The sequence below is a fragment of the Gilbertella persicaria genome (assembly GCF_025201335.1).
Source record: "Gilbertella persicaria strain CBS 190.32 chromosome Unknown B0P05scaffold_47, whole genome shotgun sequence".
Lineage (NCBI taxonomy): Eukaryota > Fungi > Mucoromycota > Mucoromycetes > Mucorales > Choanephoraceae > Gilbertella > Gilbertella persicaria.
The window spans coordinates 150369-163821 of record NW_026252008.1 but is presented as its reverse complement, the minus strand read 5'-3'; the positions used below and the strand labels follow the sequence as shown (position 1 = coordinate 163821).

Genomic DNA, 13453 nt, shown 5'->3' with positions numbered 1-13453 from the left:
TTTACCAAAAACTAGAGCCTCTGATGCACGTTTCGAGTATTTATGCTTGTCGATAGCTCTATTTTTTGTCTTGAAGCGTCAAGAAGATTAAGAGTTGTCAAACGAGCTTTTTTCATGGGTAATACCCTTTGCTCAAAAGGTCATTTTGACTATTTTTTACAAGTTGCTTTTTTTTTTGCCTAAATCAATTCCAAAAGTACCATGGATGTTAATGAGAATGTTCTGTAGATCTTCAGAACATTTAAACTTGCATTAACATGGTTTATGTCACTTTTGTGTGGTAATGCAATTTTGTGTATTCTATTCTTTTGATGGTCTCAATCTCGCCATTATTCGAATCAATGTATTTCAATTCTTATTTTGTAATTTGTATGATTTAATCAAATCAATGATGCATCGTTTCGAAAAGAAAAATCTAGCAATTGATGTATCTTATCCTGAACATTTCTTTGTTGTTGCATGTCTTTTGAACTGATTTTTTTTTTCGGCTAGTATTTCTAGTTTGACTGTTTTATCCATTGAGGTTCATTTAGGAGGAAAATTGTAGAATTGATCCAGGCATAATTCAAATTTTCTAGAAAGCATTTTCTTTGCTTTATCAACTGATCTAGTTTTTGTCTTTGGTGTAAGATTGAAAAGTTACGAAAATGCCACCATGACTACAAATCGCACCCTTTTTAAACGATCATGTTTTTAGCTGATACAGATGTTTTTTATTTTCTACATTTTAAAATGGTTTTCAACTTCTTCTCTCCAGACAGCTTTTGTGTCAAATTTACTTCCAAGCTTTGTGCACAGTAGGAATGCACCCGATAGCTTCTTGTGAAGACCATAAGTCTCATCTGGAGGAGGAGTTAGACGATGACGAAGCATGACAGGAATTGTTTCTCGCACACGCTGTGTAATTGTCTGGCTCTGGAAATCAAAGTTATCAGGTGCTGATGCCTTGAAAGGCTCTCCCAGAACCATGACACTATCAATATGAGCATTACGCATCACCTCAGTCTCATAGCCTGTTACAAATCCTAGTTCTTTTGAATATTTCCATACACCATCACGGTCATTATGAGCTGCTGAAACCAAAATGCGACCATAAAGATCCAAGAATTCTTGTGAGTATTCTCTACAAGCACCAAAATCAAGTAATTCAACTTGAGTCTTGTTGTAGAAAAAGTTTGACCAATTTGGATCTGTCTGCATGAATCTAAATAAAAATACTTCACGAAGGCAGAGACGCAGCAAATTTTCACCCAACTGTTTATTAGTTTTGCCAAACAAAAAGATTCACATACCTGATTACGAGTCTCTTGAGATTCTTCCACTGCTTTGCTTAACACACGCCCAGTTAATCTTTCACTAACCAAGACGCGCTCAGTACAGAGATCTTTGATTACTTTAGGCACTTTGTATCTTTGGTCTCCCTCCAGCAATGATTTGAATCGAATGGCGTTGTTTGCTTCACGGATGTAATCGCATTCCCAAGCAAGTTCCTCTTTGGTGACTTTAATGGTGTTATCCAAATACAATCCTCGAGGCAATAAATTACTGAATGTAACTAATGCTTTCAAATTACTGAGATCACTATCAATGGATTCAGCTACACCTGGATACTGAACCTTGATAACAACAGATTCATTTGTGCCTGCTAAAGTGGCTGCATGCACTTGCCCGATAGAGGCTGCAGCAATAGGTATGGGATCAAACTCTTTAAAGTTGGATCTCCAGTCACTTCCTAATTCTTTACTCATGACTTTTTCCATTTGTTTTTGAGGCATATAATTGGCACTGTCATGTACTCTCAACAAAATCTGTTCTAGTTGTGGGGGTAATCCAGTCTTATTGCCCGAGGCTTGAATGCCCTGAATACTGAGCATTTGGCCCATCTTGAGAGCAGCACCTCTCATACGTGACAGTTTATCAACTAGTCTATTGACATTACTTTCACTAAGCATAACAGAACCTATATCTACATTAGCATGATGTGCAGTCTATTATAGATTTACCTGAGCTGTCTTGAGATAGGCCTGTGGCTCTTCTAAATGATTCATTGATAGCCCCTATACCCATACCAGTCGCTAAAGTTCCATAATTCCAAAGCCTTCCAATACGAGAAGTAGGAATACGTGATTCTTTAAGTTCTTTACGCTTTGTCTCTGATAAAATGTCTTTTACTATAGGTGTTTCTACTATAGGTGTTTCTACTATAGGCGTTTCTTTTATAGGCGTTTCTTTTATAGGTGTTTCTTTTATAGGTGTTTCTTTTATAGGTGTTTCTTTTATAGGTGTTTTAGGCACAGGTTTCTTGATGCTTGCTGTTGCTGTTGTTCTTGTTGTTATAAGTTCAGTTTCTTTAGGAGGAATAGTTTCGTTTATGCGCGTAGTATTTTGTTCAGATACTGCTTCTTTATTTTTATATTGATGTCCTACTGCTTTGTTTTTTTGATAGGATACTGGTGGCTCAGACACTACTTTTCCTTCGTATTCTGGAAAAGGAACTTCAATAGCAGTTTCCCTGTCGATATGCTCCACTGGCATAGGAGGTGCTTCCGGCTTTATAGGTGTAGGATTCAATAGACTTGATGTTTTTACGTGATGACAGAGAGCAGAGGCCTGGCTTGCAACCACATTGGAGCCAACCTTAGATACTCCACTTGCCAACACATACAGATCAACTAGACTTCGAGAAAGTGACATATAAAGAGCAAACTGAACTTGACAGGCCTAAATCCATTTCTTTAATGAAGCCACGCTTTGTGACGTAGATTCTGCGGCCAAAAAAATGCCTCAAAATGCATTCACTCTATAAAAAAAATTTCTTCTTTCCTTATGACAGAACCACAAGAAAACACGGGCGAACTCGGTTGGCCCGAGTTCATAAAGACAAGAGTCATGACCACTATCACATACTCTGGTATTTCTGATAGACTTGACTTTCTCAATCATGCACTCTTGATTCGTCTTCGTAGAAAAGGTACAACCGAGATTACTTGACACTTTTCTAATCTAAACGCGTATAGACTTGCCTGTAGAAGCACTTCCTTCATTATTACATTTGATTTTTTTAACTATATCTCGTTATCAAGATCGTGCTTCTCGTGTTGCCATTATTGAAGTGATCAAGGAACTCAACAATTGGAATGCTGAAGTCTTTCAAAAAATGTTTGTGCCTGTTGTGGCCAGAGAAGCTGAAAAATATAGCAAGCATAAACCTACAGGGTAAATCATGCACACCAATAGAAAACAACAGTGGCGCAGCGATTGATAATTTCTTTCTTTTAGTGAAAGCGTATTCCCTGCCGCAGATCGATTTGTGTTACTGACTTGGGTCAATGTGCTCTTCACATGTGTATTAAAACAGGTTACTACAGAAGGAGCAAAGACCAGTCCCTTATTCTCGACTATTCTTAATGCTCAAGCTGCCTTGATTGATTCACTTGTTCATGACGCCAAAAAGACCATTAGTAGAAGTGCTGTTGCTGATGTTAGACGCACCATTCGAAACAACGCTGAAGCAATTCCTGTTATTCTTGAAGTCGCCTTAAGCAATGCACAGACATGTACACCATCTTTTAAAAATGCAGTGTTGATTGGAACTGTGGTTGATGTCAGCCTTCGTTTGAAGACCCGCAATGATGGAAAGACAATGATTGAGAATGCAGCATCTCGCTTGACCGAATATTATCTTAAGAATGTTGTTTCTTCAAGAGTGGCTGTTCATAAAGCAGCATTGGATGCATTCAATGACTTTATCGCAACTTTTATTAGCAGGGATAAATTCGAAAGCGAGTTTTTACCTGTCCTTGACAAGATGATGCTTCGATCTCCCGAAGTTGTTTTATTAGGTAAGAAAGGACAACACACTATTAGGACAGCACATTCATTTTCTATATAAGCACTTGCGCGTATCACACCTGCGTTTTCATTTGATCCCTCCTCTATTTTTACCAACAAATGGCTTGATCCTCTTCTTAACCACTTGCGTTCAACTTCACCTACAACCGTCAATGGTGCTAAATCATTTTGGGAAGCTTTGTCACTTGCTTGTCACGAAACTGATTCTTTAGTCAAAGTGGCAGAGGGTGTGTCTAAATTACTAGCAAGCGGCAAGGTAAACTCCTGGGAGCATCGTGTTATTATGTACAATGCACTTTCATCCCTTGCTCAGGTGACTGATCCCACTGTCAGTCAAAAGGCTTTAGAAGGCTATTTTGCTATGACTTCTAAAGAAGCTCATGAACAGGCTATGGCTACTGCTGTTGATGGTATTGGAAGACACTTAACAGTATTGATTTACAACGATGAGTTCTGTGCTGCCCACAAAGATTTTGTGGAAAAGGTGTTTAAGACATCAACAGATGGTTTGGATGCTGCCAAGCCATTGGCAAGAAAGAGCTGGGCTAATGCTGTAGGTGCTACTGTTTGGGATCACAAGAATGCTACAAGTGCTACTTTGAGTGCCAACATTGTCAAATATTTACAAGCCTTGTTCAAGACATTTAACAAGATTGTAGACAAGCCCTTGTTGTGGAAGGATGGACCTTTGGAAGCCTATGTCATGGTTTCTATTATTTCAGGACGTATCCAACACTGGCCCACTGTACCTCAGCCTGTTGTCGATCTCTTAAAAACTCAAAAATACCCATCTCAATTATTAGTCTCTTCACCAAAGCCCAGTTATTTGTTGTGGGATCGTATTTACACGAAGGCTTTATCTGCTGATGAAGGCACTTGGCTTATCAGAGCTCTTGCTCATGTCTTTATCAACGAAAGCCAAGAATCGCTTGAAAAGACAGGTGCGGGTCACTTGGCTGCTATGGCTCTTATCTGGATTGCTACAAGCCATCCTGAACACACTGTGCGTAGAATTGCCTTTAATGAGATTGCTGATATTACTGCCAAGGAAGCTGTCAAGTTGAACTATTTCATGAAACCAGCCGTCAGACAATGGCTTTTAGATATCGAACACAATGTCAAAGACTCTACAGCTGTTGCTGCTACTAACGCTGATAGCTACAACAAAGAAATTGCCATTACTCGTCTTGCTTCTGTCTTGAATGCAATGACTTCATTCTCTGCTGATGTACCTGAATCCACAAAGGGTATTGAACTGATTGATTTGATGGTCTTGTCTCACCATAAGTACATCGCTTCTCCTACCAACAAATATAACTGGATCACCTTGGTTCAACGTGCTCATGTTGACCCTGGAAAACTAGTCCAGGAAAAGGAACACAAGATTTTAGAGATTTTGAAAGCAACACTTGAAGCTCGCAAAGAGGTAGATCAAACATACATGTTGTATTGTAACTAATATTGTCTAGTCTGAATTATTCTATCAAGCTGCTATTTCTGCTATTTCCACTTTGGTCTTTGTTTCTCCTGACTCGATTGCCGAATTTGTTAATTTCGCTGACAATAACTTGAAGCCTGAGTTGATTAAGGACATTGGCGAATTGGAAACAAATATCTGGAAGGCTCCTGCTGATATTCCATTTGTTGATGTTCTCAACAAAAACAAAAAGACTGAGAGCCGAAACAACAGAAAAGGAAAGAACGATGATGAATGGGAAGAAGAGCTTCGTGCTGAACTTGCCAAGAAGAAGGGTGTAGCACAAAAGCTTTCCAAGGAAGAGCAAGCTGCTGTCAATGCTCAACTAAAGAAAGAAGCTGATATTCGTTCTCATGTCCAAACTGTTTACGAAAAGGTTACTCTTGGCTTGGATGTCATCCGTGCTGTTGTTGCTGGGAACTGTGAAGCCGTTGAAGAATACCTCGTTGACCTCGTTCGCATTTTGTTGGATGCCGGCAAGCATCATGCTGGTCTCCTCGTTGGCGACCTTTTGGTCGATACTTATCGTCAATTGGGTGACTGCATTACTGAAGATGTACAGCCTATTCGTGACGCCATTGCTTTGGCTACACTTCGTGCCAACAAGATTCATCCTATCCCAGCGCGTTGGTTGGATGAGTCTTTAAGTGCTCTTGTTCCTCGTGTTCTTTTCCGTTTACGTTTCATTACTGAATCTCGACCTTTACCTCCTGCTTCTTTTGGCTTTATTTTCCCTGTTCTTTATCAAGTCATTGCTCAAGGCGGCATTGATTGTAACAAGAATGATGAGGCCGGTCTTGAACAAGTGACGATGGCTGTTGACGTGATTAACTTCCACTGTATTCATGGTCAATCTTTAATCCTTCCTCGTCAAGAAATGATTGATATCTTGTTGCGTAGTATTAAAGACTATCCTTCATGCAGCAAGACAGCTAAAAATTCACTTGTCACTTTGTGTGAGACAATGGGTGATTCTATAGAATCTAGTGAGATTAACACACTCCTTCAAGGTTTGTTGTCTTCTGAAGTACTTGTTCGTACTGCTGCTCTTCAAGCATTGCAACTATTGGATTTGACTGATATTGATTACTCTCCTGAATTGTGGGTTGCCTGTCACGATGAAAATGAATCCAATGCCGAATTGGCCAAGGCTCAATGGGAAGACAATGCTATGGAAGTCGACGAGAACTTTAGAGAACAATTATTGACATACATTGTGTCTGACAGCAGCTATGTCCGTCAAGCTGCTAGTCATGCTCTTGCTGAAGCTGTTGAGGAATACCCTGAATCTGCTTATGATACACTTCAAGCTATTTATGCCTTGTACAAGAAGTTATCCGCTTCTCTTGATCCTGAATACGATGAATACGGTATGGTGATTCCTGAAACCCTTGACCGTGCTGATCCTTGGGAAGCCCGTGTTGGCCTTGCTCTTACCCTCAAGGCACTTGCTCCTTTGATGCAACTTGAAAATGCCACTAGTTTCTGTAAATTCTTGATCAATGAAAAAGCACTTGGTGATCGTAACGAACAAGTCCGTAGACGTATGCTTGAAGCTGGTATGGCTGCCATCAATGCTTATGGTAAGGTGGATGTTGAAGAGTTCTTGGTTTCTTTTGAAACCTATTTGAACTCCACTACCGATAACAGTGATGTCCAAGACCATATCCGTCAAGCCGCTGTTATTCTCTATGGTGGCGCTGCAGGTTACTTGAATCTTGGTGATGAAAAGGTCAGCACAGCTGTTGAAAAGCTGATTGAGACATTAGATACTCCTTCTGAGACTGTTCAAAGCGCTGTTGCTGACTGTTTGCCTCCTCTTATCAAGATGTGTAAGGATGAAGTGCCTCGTTTGATTAAATCTCTTTTGAACAAGTTGTTTAAGGGCGAAAAGTATGCTCAACGTCGTGGTGCTGCTTATGGTCTTGCTGGTGTTGTCAAGGGCCGTGGTATCACTGCCTTAAAGGAATGTAATGTCATGAATGCTTTGAAGGATGCTGTTGATAACAAGCGCATGTACGAATACAGACAAGGTGCTCTTTTTGCTTTTGAAACTTTGTCTGCTACTCTTGGTCGTTTGTTTGAACCTTATATCATTCAGATCATTCCTCTCCTGCTTGTTTGCTCCAGTGATGCCAACATAGATGTTCGTGAAGCTTCTTCTGATGCCGCTCGTGTCATTATGAGTAAGATCAGTGGTCACTGTGTGAAGCTTATCTTGCCTTCTATCCTTGAAGGTTTAGAAGAGCGTCAATGGCGTACCAAGAAGGCCTCTGTTGAACTCTTGGGTTCTATGGCTTATTGTGCTCCTAAGCAATTGTCTGTTTCTCTTCCTAATATCATTCCTCGCATTTCTGAAGTCTTGGCTGATACTCACTCCCAAGTTCAAGCTGCAGCCAACCGTTCTCTTCAATTGTTTGGTGAAGTTATTAGTAATCCTGAAATTCAAGAACTTGTTCCTGTCTTGTTGAAGGCTCTCAGTGACCCCAACACCAAGACAGCACCTGCTCTTACTGCTCTTTTGCAAACTTCATTTGTTCACTATATTGATCCACCCTCTCTTGCTCTTGTGATGCCTATTTTGGAACGTGGTCTTCGTGAACGTGCTACTGATATTAAAACTAAGTCTGCTCAAATTGTAGGTAATATGGCCTCTTTGACTGATCAAAAGGACCTTGTTCCTTATCTCAGTATCATCTTGCCTGGTCTTCACAGCGTCTTGGTCGATCCTGTCCCTGCTGCTCGTGGTACTGCTGCCAAGGCTTTAGGTGCTCTTGTTGAGAAATTAGGCGAAGAGAACTTCCCTGGTCTTGTTCTTGACTTGCTCGATACCCTCAAGACGGATTCTGGTGGTGTTGACAGACAAGGTGCTGCCCAAGGTCTCTCCGAAGTTCTTGCCGGTCTTGGTCTTGAGCGTCTTGATGGCTTGTTGCCTGAAATCATTTCGAATGCTGACTCACCTCGTGCCTATGTTCGTGAAGGTTTTATTTCGCTTTTGATTTACTTGCCTGCCACATTTGGTGCTCGCTTCCAACCTTACCTTGGCCGTATTATTCCTCCTATTCTCATGGGTCTTGCTGATGAATCCGAATATGTTCGTGAAGCATCTCTTCGTGCTGGTCGTATGATTGTCACCAATTATGCCACTAAGGCTGTTGATTTGTTATTGCCAGAATTGGAGAAGGGTCTATTTGATAGCAAGTGGCGTATTCGTCAAAGTTCAGTTCAACTTGTGGGTGAACTCTTGTTCCGTATCACTGGTATTACTAACAAGAGTAACGATATGGCTCTTGGTAATGTCGAAGAGTTGGGTGACGATGATGCTGATGCTGGCTATGACGACTATGGTTCTGAAACCAAGAAGAAGCAACTTGTTGAAGTGCTTGGTAAGGAAAGAAGAGATCGTATCTTGGCTGCCTTGTACATTGTTAGACAAGATGCTTCGGGTGTTGTCAGACAAGCTTCTCTTCAAGTTTGGAAGGTCCTTGTTTCCAACACACCTCGTACTCTCAAGGATATCTTGACTGTCATGACTTCCATGATTATCAACATTTTGTCTAGCGATAACTTTGAACAACGCGCTGTTGCTGGCCGTACCTTGAGCGAACTCGTTCAGAAATTGGGTGAAGGTGTCTTGCCTGAAATCCTTCCTGTATTGGAACAAGATATGCAATCTGATGATGAAAGCGTTCGTTTGGGTGTCACTCTTGCTTACAGTGAAATCATGACTGCTGCTGATAAGGTTCAAGTGATGGACTTTGCTGATCAAATCACACCTGTCATCAAGGGTGCTTTATGTGATCCTTCTGAAGAAGTACGTGAAGCAGCTGCACAAGGTAAAGTCGAAATTTTATTTAAATAGTAGCTAATTTTTATGTTATAGCCTTTGACACTCTTCATCAAAATGTGGGCGCTAGAGCCATTGATGAAATCCTTCCTTCTTTACTTAACAAGCTTCAATCATCTGATGAATCATCAACTTATGCTTTATCTGCTTTGAAGGAAATCATGTCTGTTCGTTCCAATGTTGTCTTCCCCGTGCTCATCCCTACTCTTATCACAGTGCCTATCAGTGCTTTCAATGCACGTGCTTTGGCCTCTCTTGTCACAGTTGCTGGTCCTGCACTTAACAAGCGTTTGATTGCCATTCTTGAAGCACTGGTTGAAACTCTTATGGTTGAAAAGGATGAAGAGACTATTGAAGCCCTCAAGGCTACTACAGAAGCTTTCTTGTTATCTGTTGACGACGAAGATGGTCTTCACACCTTGACTGTTGCACTTATGGAATATGCCAGAGATGATAACCCTCTTAAGCGTGCTGCTGCCTGTGACATCACTGCTCAATTCTTTAATGAATCTGAACTGGATGCATCCTATTATGTTCCTGATTGGATTCACTTGTTGATGTTGCTCCTTGATGATCCATATGAACAAGTGATTCAATCTGCTTGGAATGCATTGACTGCCATTGTCAAGTCTTTGCCCAAGGAACAATACGAAGAGCTGGTGTCCCCTACTCGTCATGCTATCACCACAGTTGGTATGGCTGGTGTTGATATTCCTGGCTTATGCTTGCCAAAGGGTATTGGCTGTGTCTTGCCCATCTTCTTGCAAGGTTTAATGTATGGTTCTACCGAAGTACGTGAACAATCAGCACTTGGTGTAGGTGACTTGATTGACCGTACATCTGCTGCTGCCTTGAAGCCATTTGTTACTCAGATCACAGGTCCTCTCATTCGTATCTTGGGTGACCGTTACCCTGCGGAAGTAAAGGCAGCCATTTTACAAACACTTGGGTAAGTTGAATGATTGAATTTAAATCAAAAGATTAACACTTTATAGCTTGATGTTGAACAAGGTCCCTATGCATCTCAAGCTCTTCTTGCCACAACTTCAACGTACTTTTGTCAAATCTTACTCTGACTCTACAAGCGATGTTGTTCGTGAGCGTGCTGCTTCTGCCTTGAAAGCACTTAGTGCTTTACAGCCTCGTGTGGATCCCACTGTAGCTGAAATCCTTAAAAACGAATCACTTTAGACTCTTTTGTACTATATATTATACATACATAAATGAAACTAATTAGAGCTATCTAATTGTCATAAAGCAATACTGTTGCCAGTGTATTTTCTTTAGAAGAAAAGTTGTCAGCCTATAAAATTATCATTCATTTGACATATATCTTTCATATGCCTAATCAAGTTACACAATTCTTCTAGATAACTTTTGTGTATTCCGAGAAGCCCAAGATCTGTGCACTCAAGCGACATTTTTTGTTGTACCAAGTATTCCGACAATCCGAAGTTGTATTTTATCTATTTATTACGAAAACACCATATACATTTTAACCGAGAAAACAAAACAAAAACAAAATGGCATGGCATACATCAATGTCATTGGAAAAGAGGATTTTCTTTTTAGCTTTCCGAAAATAGTTATTTTTCTTGTTTTTTTTTTTTTATTTGCGTAAATATTGTTGGTTAGACATTATCACATGCTTATATTGTTTTTTTTTTTTGTCTATATAAATCTCGAGTAACCTTTTCTTTGTCTTTCTTTCTCCTTTAACTTAATGCCGTCCTTTGTTTCTTCTATTTTTCATAATTCTGCTAGTAAGATAGAGTCTACATTACTAGGAAAGAATTCTCGATTAGCAATGCATGCTCCAAATAACTGTTATTACAGCACCGATAATATACCCGCCCCTCCACCCTACGACACCATGCCAAGTCCTACGCCTACACCAAGTAATTCATGGACATCAGAAATGAGTGCTCTAGCAGAGAAAATTAGAGACGATGTCACCAGCACTTTTAAGGGCAATCACAAATCCAATTCGCAACAAGTAGATAGACACAGCATTTCTCAAGGGATGAAGCTCGTGTCGATCGCAGCAGACGAGTATGAAAGTGGCAATGAATCTGTCGCATTAGATCTTTATTTGACTGGCGTAGATAAAATATTAATGGCCTTGCCAAGTAAAGTCATTGTTTATTTGTTTGTATATTAATCTAACATGTTGTTAATTATAGATAAGACGGATTTAAATACTAAAACAGCGATTAGAGAAAAACTTCAGAGTGTAGAAGAACGTGTGGGTATACTCAACTTGGCAGCCTCTCAAAAGAAGTTACGGCAAGAGGATACGGATATCAAGAGCTCTACTGTCAACTCTTATATTTTATCCCGCATTGCTTCTACTATCAGTACAATCAGTAATAAGGCTTATCAATCAGCCAAAATAGAAGAAGAAGACTGCAGTGCAAGTAGCAACATCACAACCCATATGGAAGGAGATTCAATGACAAGATTTAAGCGATTTGGGCAGTATATGATTGACGCAGCAGTGACTTGTGCTATCTTGATCAAACAGTCTCCACTTCCAGGCAAATATAACTTATTGAAACATGTATTAGACATGTTTATGCTCAATATTTAAATAGGCCTCTTATCGTTTCTATTTGGTTATGTGATTCAACTATTCTTGTGGATCGATTCACAGTACCACATTATACAAAAGTTGCAAGACATGAGTGTTCAACTTATCAAGTTGAGTTTACAAGCCGATGAACAATATCGTCTGCATGAGTATATATCAGAGGGTCTCTATATAGTGTTTGCTGCCGGCTTGAAGGCTGTTGTTGCATTTAAAGAAACACCGCGTAAAAATGAGGCATCTGATGGCTATCCCAGCCGTAAAAAAGAGCGAGTCATGGCTTGTGCACCACCAGCACCACAAAAGACAAGTACATCTTGGACTCCATGGTAACAATCACTACACTATAGCATTGTGAAAGCCAGAATAAAGTTAGAATGGAGTTAATGTGTTAACTCTGATTAGAGTGAAATTAGAGGCTCAATGACCACATAAAGGACGGTAATGGTTGCAAGGAAATTTTACAAAAGCAACCTATTGTTGTTTATCTAGCCTAATCGTTTGGTCATTTCCTTTTGTCTGTCGCTTGAGCTATTCTAAACTCTTTTTATGAGAATAAAATACAATATAATTCCCTTTCTTTTTTCAGTGTATGTTTTATTTCTATAGTTAACAAATGACTTTATTTTTCAGCATGATATTGATGAGTTCATTTAATGGCTGTATCTCTTGCTTTTCAAGCAGATCAAATTCCCTGGCAAAAGAGATAAAATGAGCAAAAAGTGAGTTAAAATGAGGCTCTTCATGAAGACACAGCACTTTATCAAAATGTTCATGGTAAATATGGGCAAACAATCTAAACATTTGCCCAAACATCTTCTTTACCACTGAATGTAATTCCCGTGGAAAGTCAGGACCTTTAACAAAAATGTGAATTGGTGCTCTTTTCGTGTCTATCTATGCTTACCTGATTTTGTAGGGAACAAAGATTCGTCATTCAGCATGATTTCTATGCTGCTTGTCATGTAGTCAATGTACTGGGGAGCAGACAATTTCACTTTTTTAGAAGTAGAGTCTGACCATGTATACTCAACACTATAGATAATGTTGATTTATGTGTTATTAAGTAGTATATAGTTACCCTGAACCAGCAGACATTGTTGGGCATGATTGAGGCGTACAAAAATTAGTAATTGAGCCATAAAACAAATTGATATGGTTAAAAAACTCAAATGCTATTGAGAACAAAATTAGAATGGCGCTTTTGTTTCATTGGGTGTCATTTACTGTTGAATGCAAGCCATTCATTTATATCTACATATTTCGGTAGTTCTACAATTGTTCTAAAGTTTCCTTTGACAAGCATGTTGTTTACATAAGGGCTACACAAGTAAAGAGACTTTGAAGAAGCAGACAATTGAGAAGTAGAGTGGTTGGCGTGATGACTATGTATTGATGAGGAAGATGATCCTGCTGACTTTTTTGAAGACTTGTTGCTTTTTTTACCAAAACTGTAAATAGTGAGTACATGATTCTTTTTTTTTTTTTGTTTTTTTTTTGCTTTAAATTACCTAAATCCTAAGAAATTCATCATGATTTTATGTTACTAAGAAAAAAAAAATAAAGAGAAAAAAAAAAGAGAAATGTACTTTGAACACGCCTAAAAGCGAGATTGTGACTCCTTTTCGAATTATGTTGCAGAATTCATGGTTACTCAATGCAATCTCGAAAAGCTTCAACTCAATCTCAA

General features: G+C 39.4%; 4 protein-coding genes across 4 annotated transcripts; 2 read left to right on the top strand and 2 right to left on the bottom strand.

Annotated features, from left to right (window-relative positions):
• Positions 1-685: 685 nt before the first annotated feature.
• B0P05DRAFT_557427 (ABC1 family-domain-containing protein) lies at positions 686-2248 on the bottom strand. Its single transcript, XM_051580027.1, has 3 exons — positions 2004-2248; positions 1293-1960; positions 686-1254 (listed from the first exon to the last, which is right to left on the bottom strand). The coding sequence occupies exons 1-3, from the start codon at positions 2065-2067 to the stop codon at positions 721-723; spliced, it is 1266 nt and encodes a 421-aa protein (XP_051431257.1). The 5' UTR covers positions 2068-2248; the 3' UTR covers positions 686-720.
• A 641-nt stretch (positions 2249-2889) lies between these two features.
• On the top strand, positions 2890-10367 carry B0P05DRAFT_574662 (armadillo-type protein; the record flags this gene model as incomplete). Its single annotated transcript, XM_051581581.1, has 7 exons — positions 2890-2971; positions 3018-3216; positions 3280-3842; positions 3894-5278; positions 5322-9165; positions 9213-10125; positions 10172-10367. The coding sequence occupies 7 exons, from the start codon at positions 2890-2892 to the stop codon at positions 10365-10367; spliced, it is 7182 nt and encodes a 2393-aa protein (XP_051431256.1).
• Positions 10368-10855: 488 nt separating this feature from the next.
• On the top strand, positions 10856-12337 carry B0P05DRAFT_557418 (uncharacterized protein). Its single transcript, XM_051580026.1, has 3 exons — positions 10856-11305; positions 11360-11713; positions 11771-12337. The coding sequence occupies exons 1-3, from the start codon at positions 10900-10902 to the stop codon at positions 12094-12096; spliced, it is 1086 nt and encodes a 361-aa protein (XP_051431255.1). The 5' UTR covers positions 10856-10899; the 3' UTR covers positions 12097-12337.
• Positions 12337-13324, bottom strand: B0P05DRAFT_557413 (Mob1/phocein). The gene is made up of 5 exons (XM_051580025.1): positions 13275-13324; positions 12991-13214; positions 12845-12938; positions 12671-12798; positions 12337-12620 (listed from the first exon to the last, which is right to left on the bottom strand). The coding sequence occupies exons 1-5, from the start codon at positions 13295-13297 to the stop codon at positions 12373-12375; spliced, it is 717 nt and encodes a 238-aa protein (XP_051431254.1). The 5' UTR covers positions 13298-13324; the 3' UTR covers positions 12337-12372.
• Between the last annotated feature and the right edge of the window lie 129 nt (positions 13325-13453).

Bases quoted from the DNA above. Each gene is read 5' to 3' on its own strand.
- B0P05DRAFT_557427 (XM_051580027.1), bottom strand. From the start codon at position 2,067: ATGGGTATAGGGGCTATCAATGAATCATTTAGAAGAGCCACAGGCCTA. The intron at 1,961-2,003 runs GTAAATCTATAA...ATGTAGATATAG, and splicing joins CCTATCTCAAGACAGCTCAG to GTTCTGTTATGCTTAGTGAA. The intron at 1,255-1,292 runs GTATGTGAATCT...ACTAATAAACAG, and splicing joins CTCAAGAGACTCGTAATCAG to TTGGGTGAAAATTTGCTGCG.
- B0P05DRAFT_557418 (XM_051580026.1), top strand. From the start codon at position 10,900: ATGCCGTCCTTTGTTTCTTCTATTTTTCATAATTCTGCTAGTAAGATA. The intron at 11,306-11,359 runs GTAAAGTCATTG...TGTTAATTATAG, and splicing joins AATATTAATGGCCTTGCCAA to ATAAGACGGATTTAAATACT. The intron at 11,714-11,770 runs GCAAATATAACT...ATATTTAAATAG, and splicing joins CAAACAGTCTCCACTTCCAG to GCCTCTTATCGTTTCTATTT.
- B0P05DRAFT_557413 (XM_051580025.1), bottom strand. From the start codon at position 13,297: ATGATGAATTTCTTAGGATTTAG. The intron at 12,939-12,990 runs GTAAATGACACC...TGTTCTCAATAG, and splicing joins TGAATGGCTTGCATTCAACA to CATTTGAGTTTTTTAACCAT. The intron at 12,621-12,670 runs GTAAGCATAGAT...TTTTTGTTAAAG, and splicing joins TTTGTTCCCTACAAAATCAG to GTCCTGACTTTCCACGGGAA.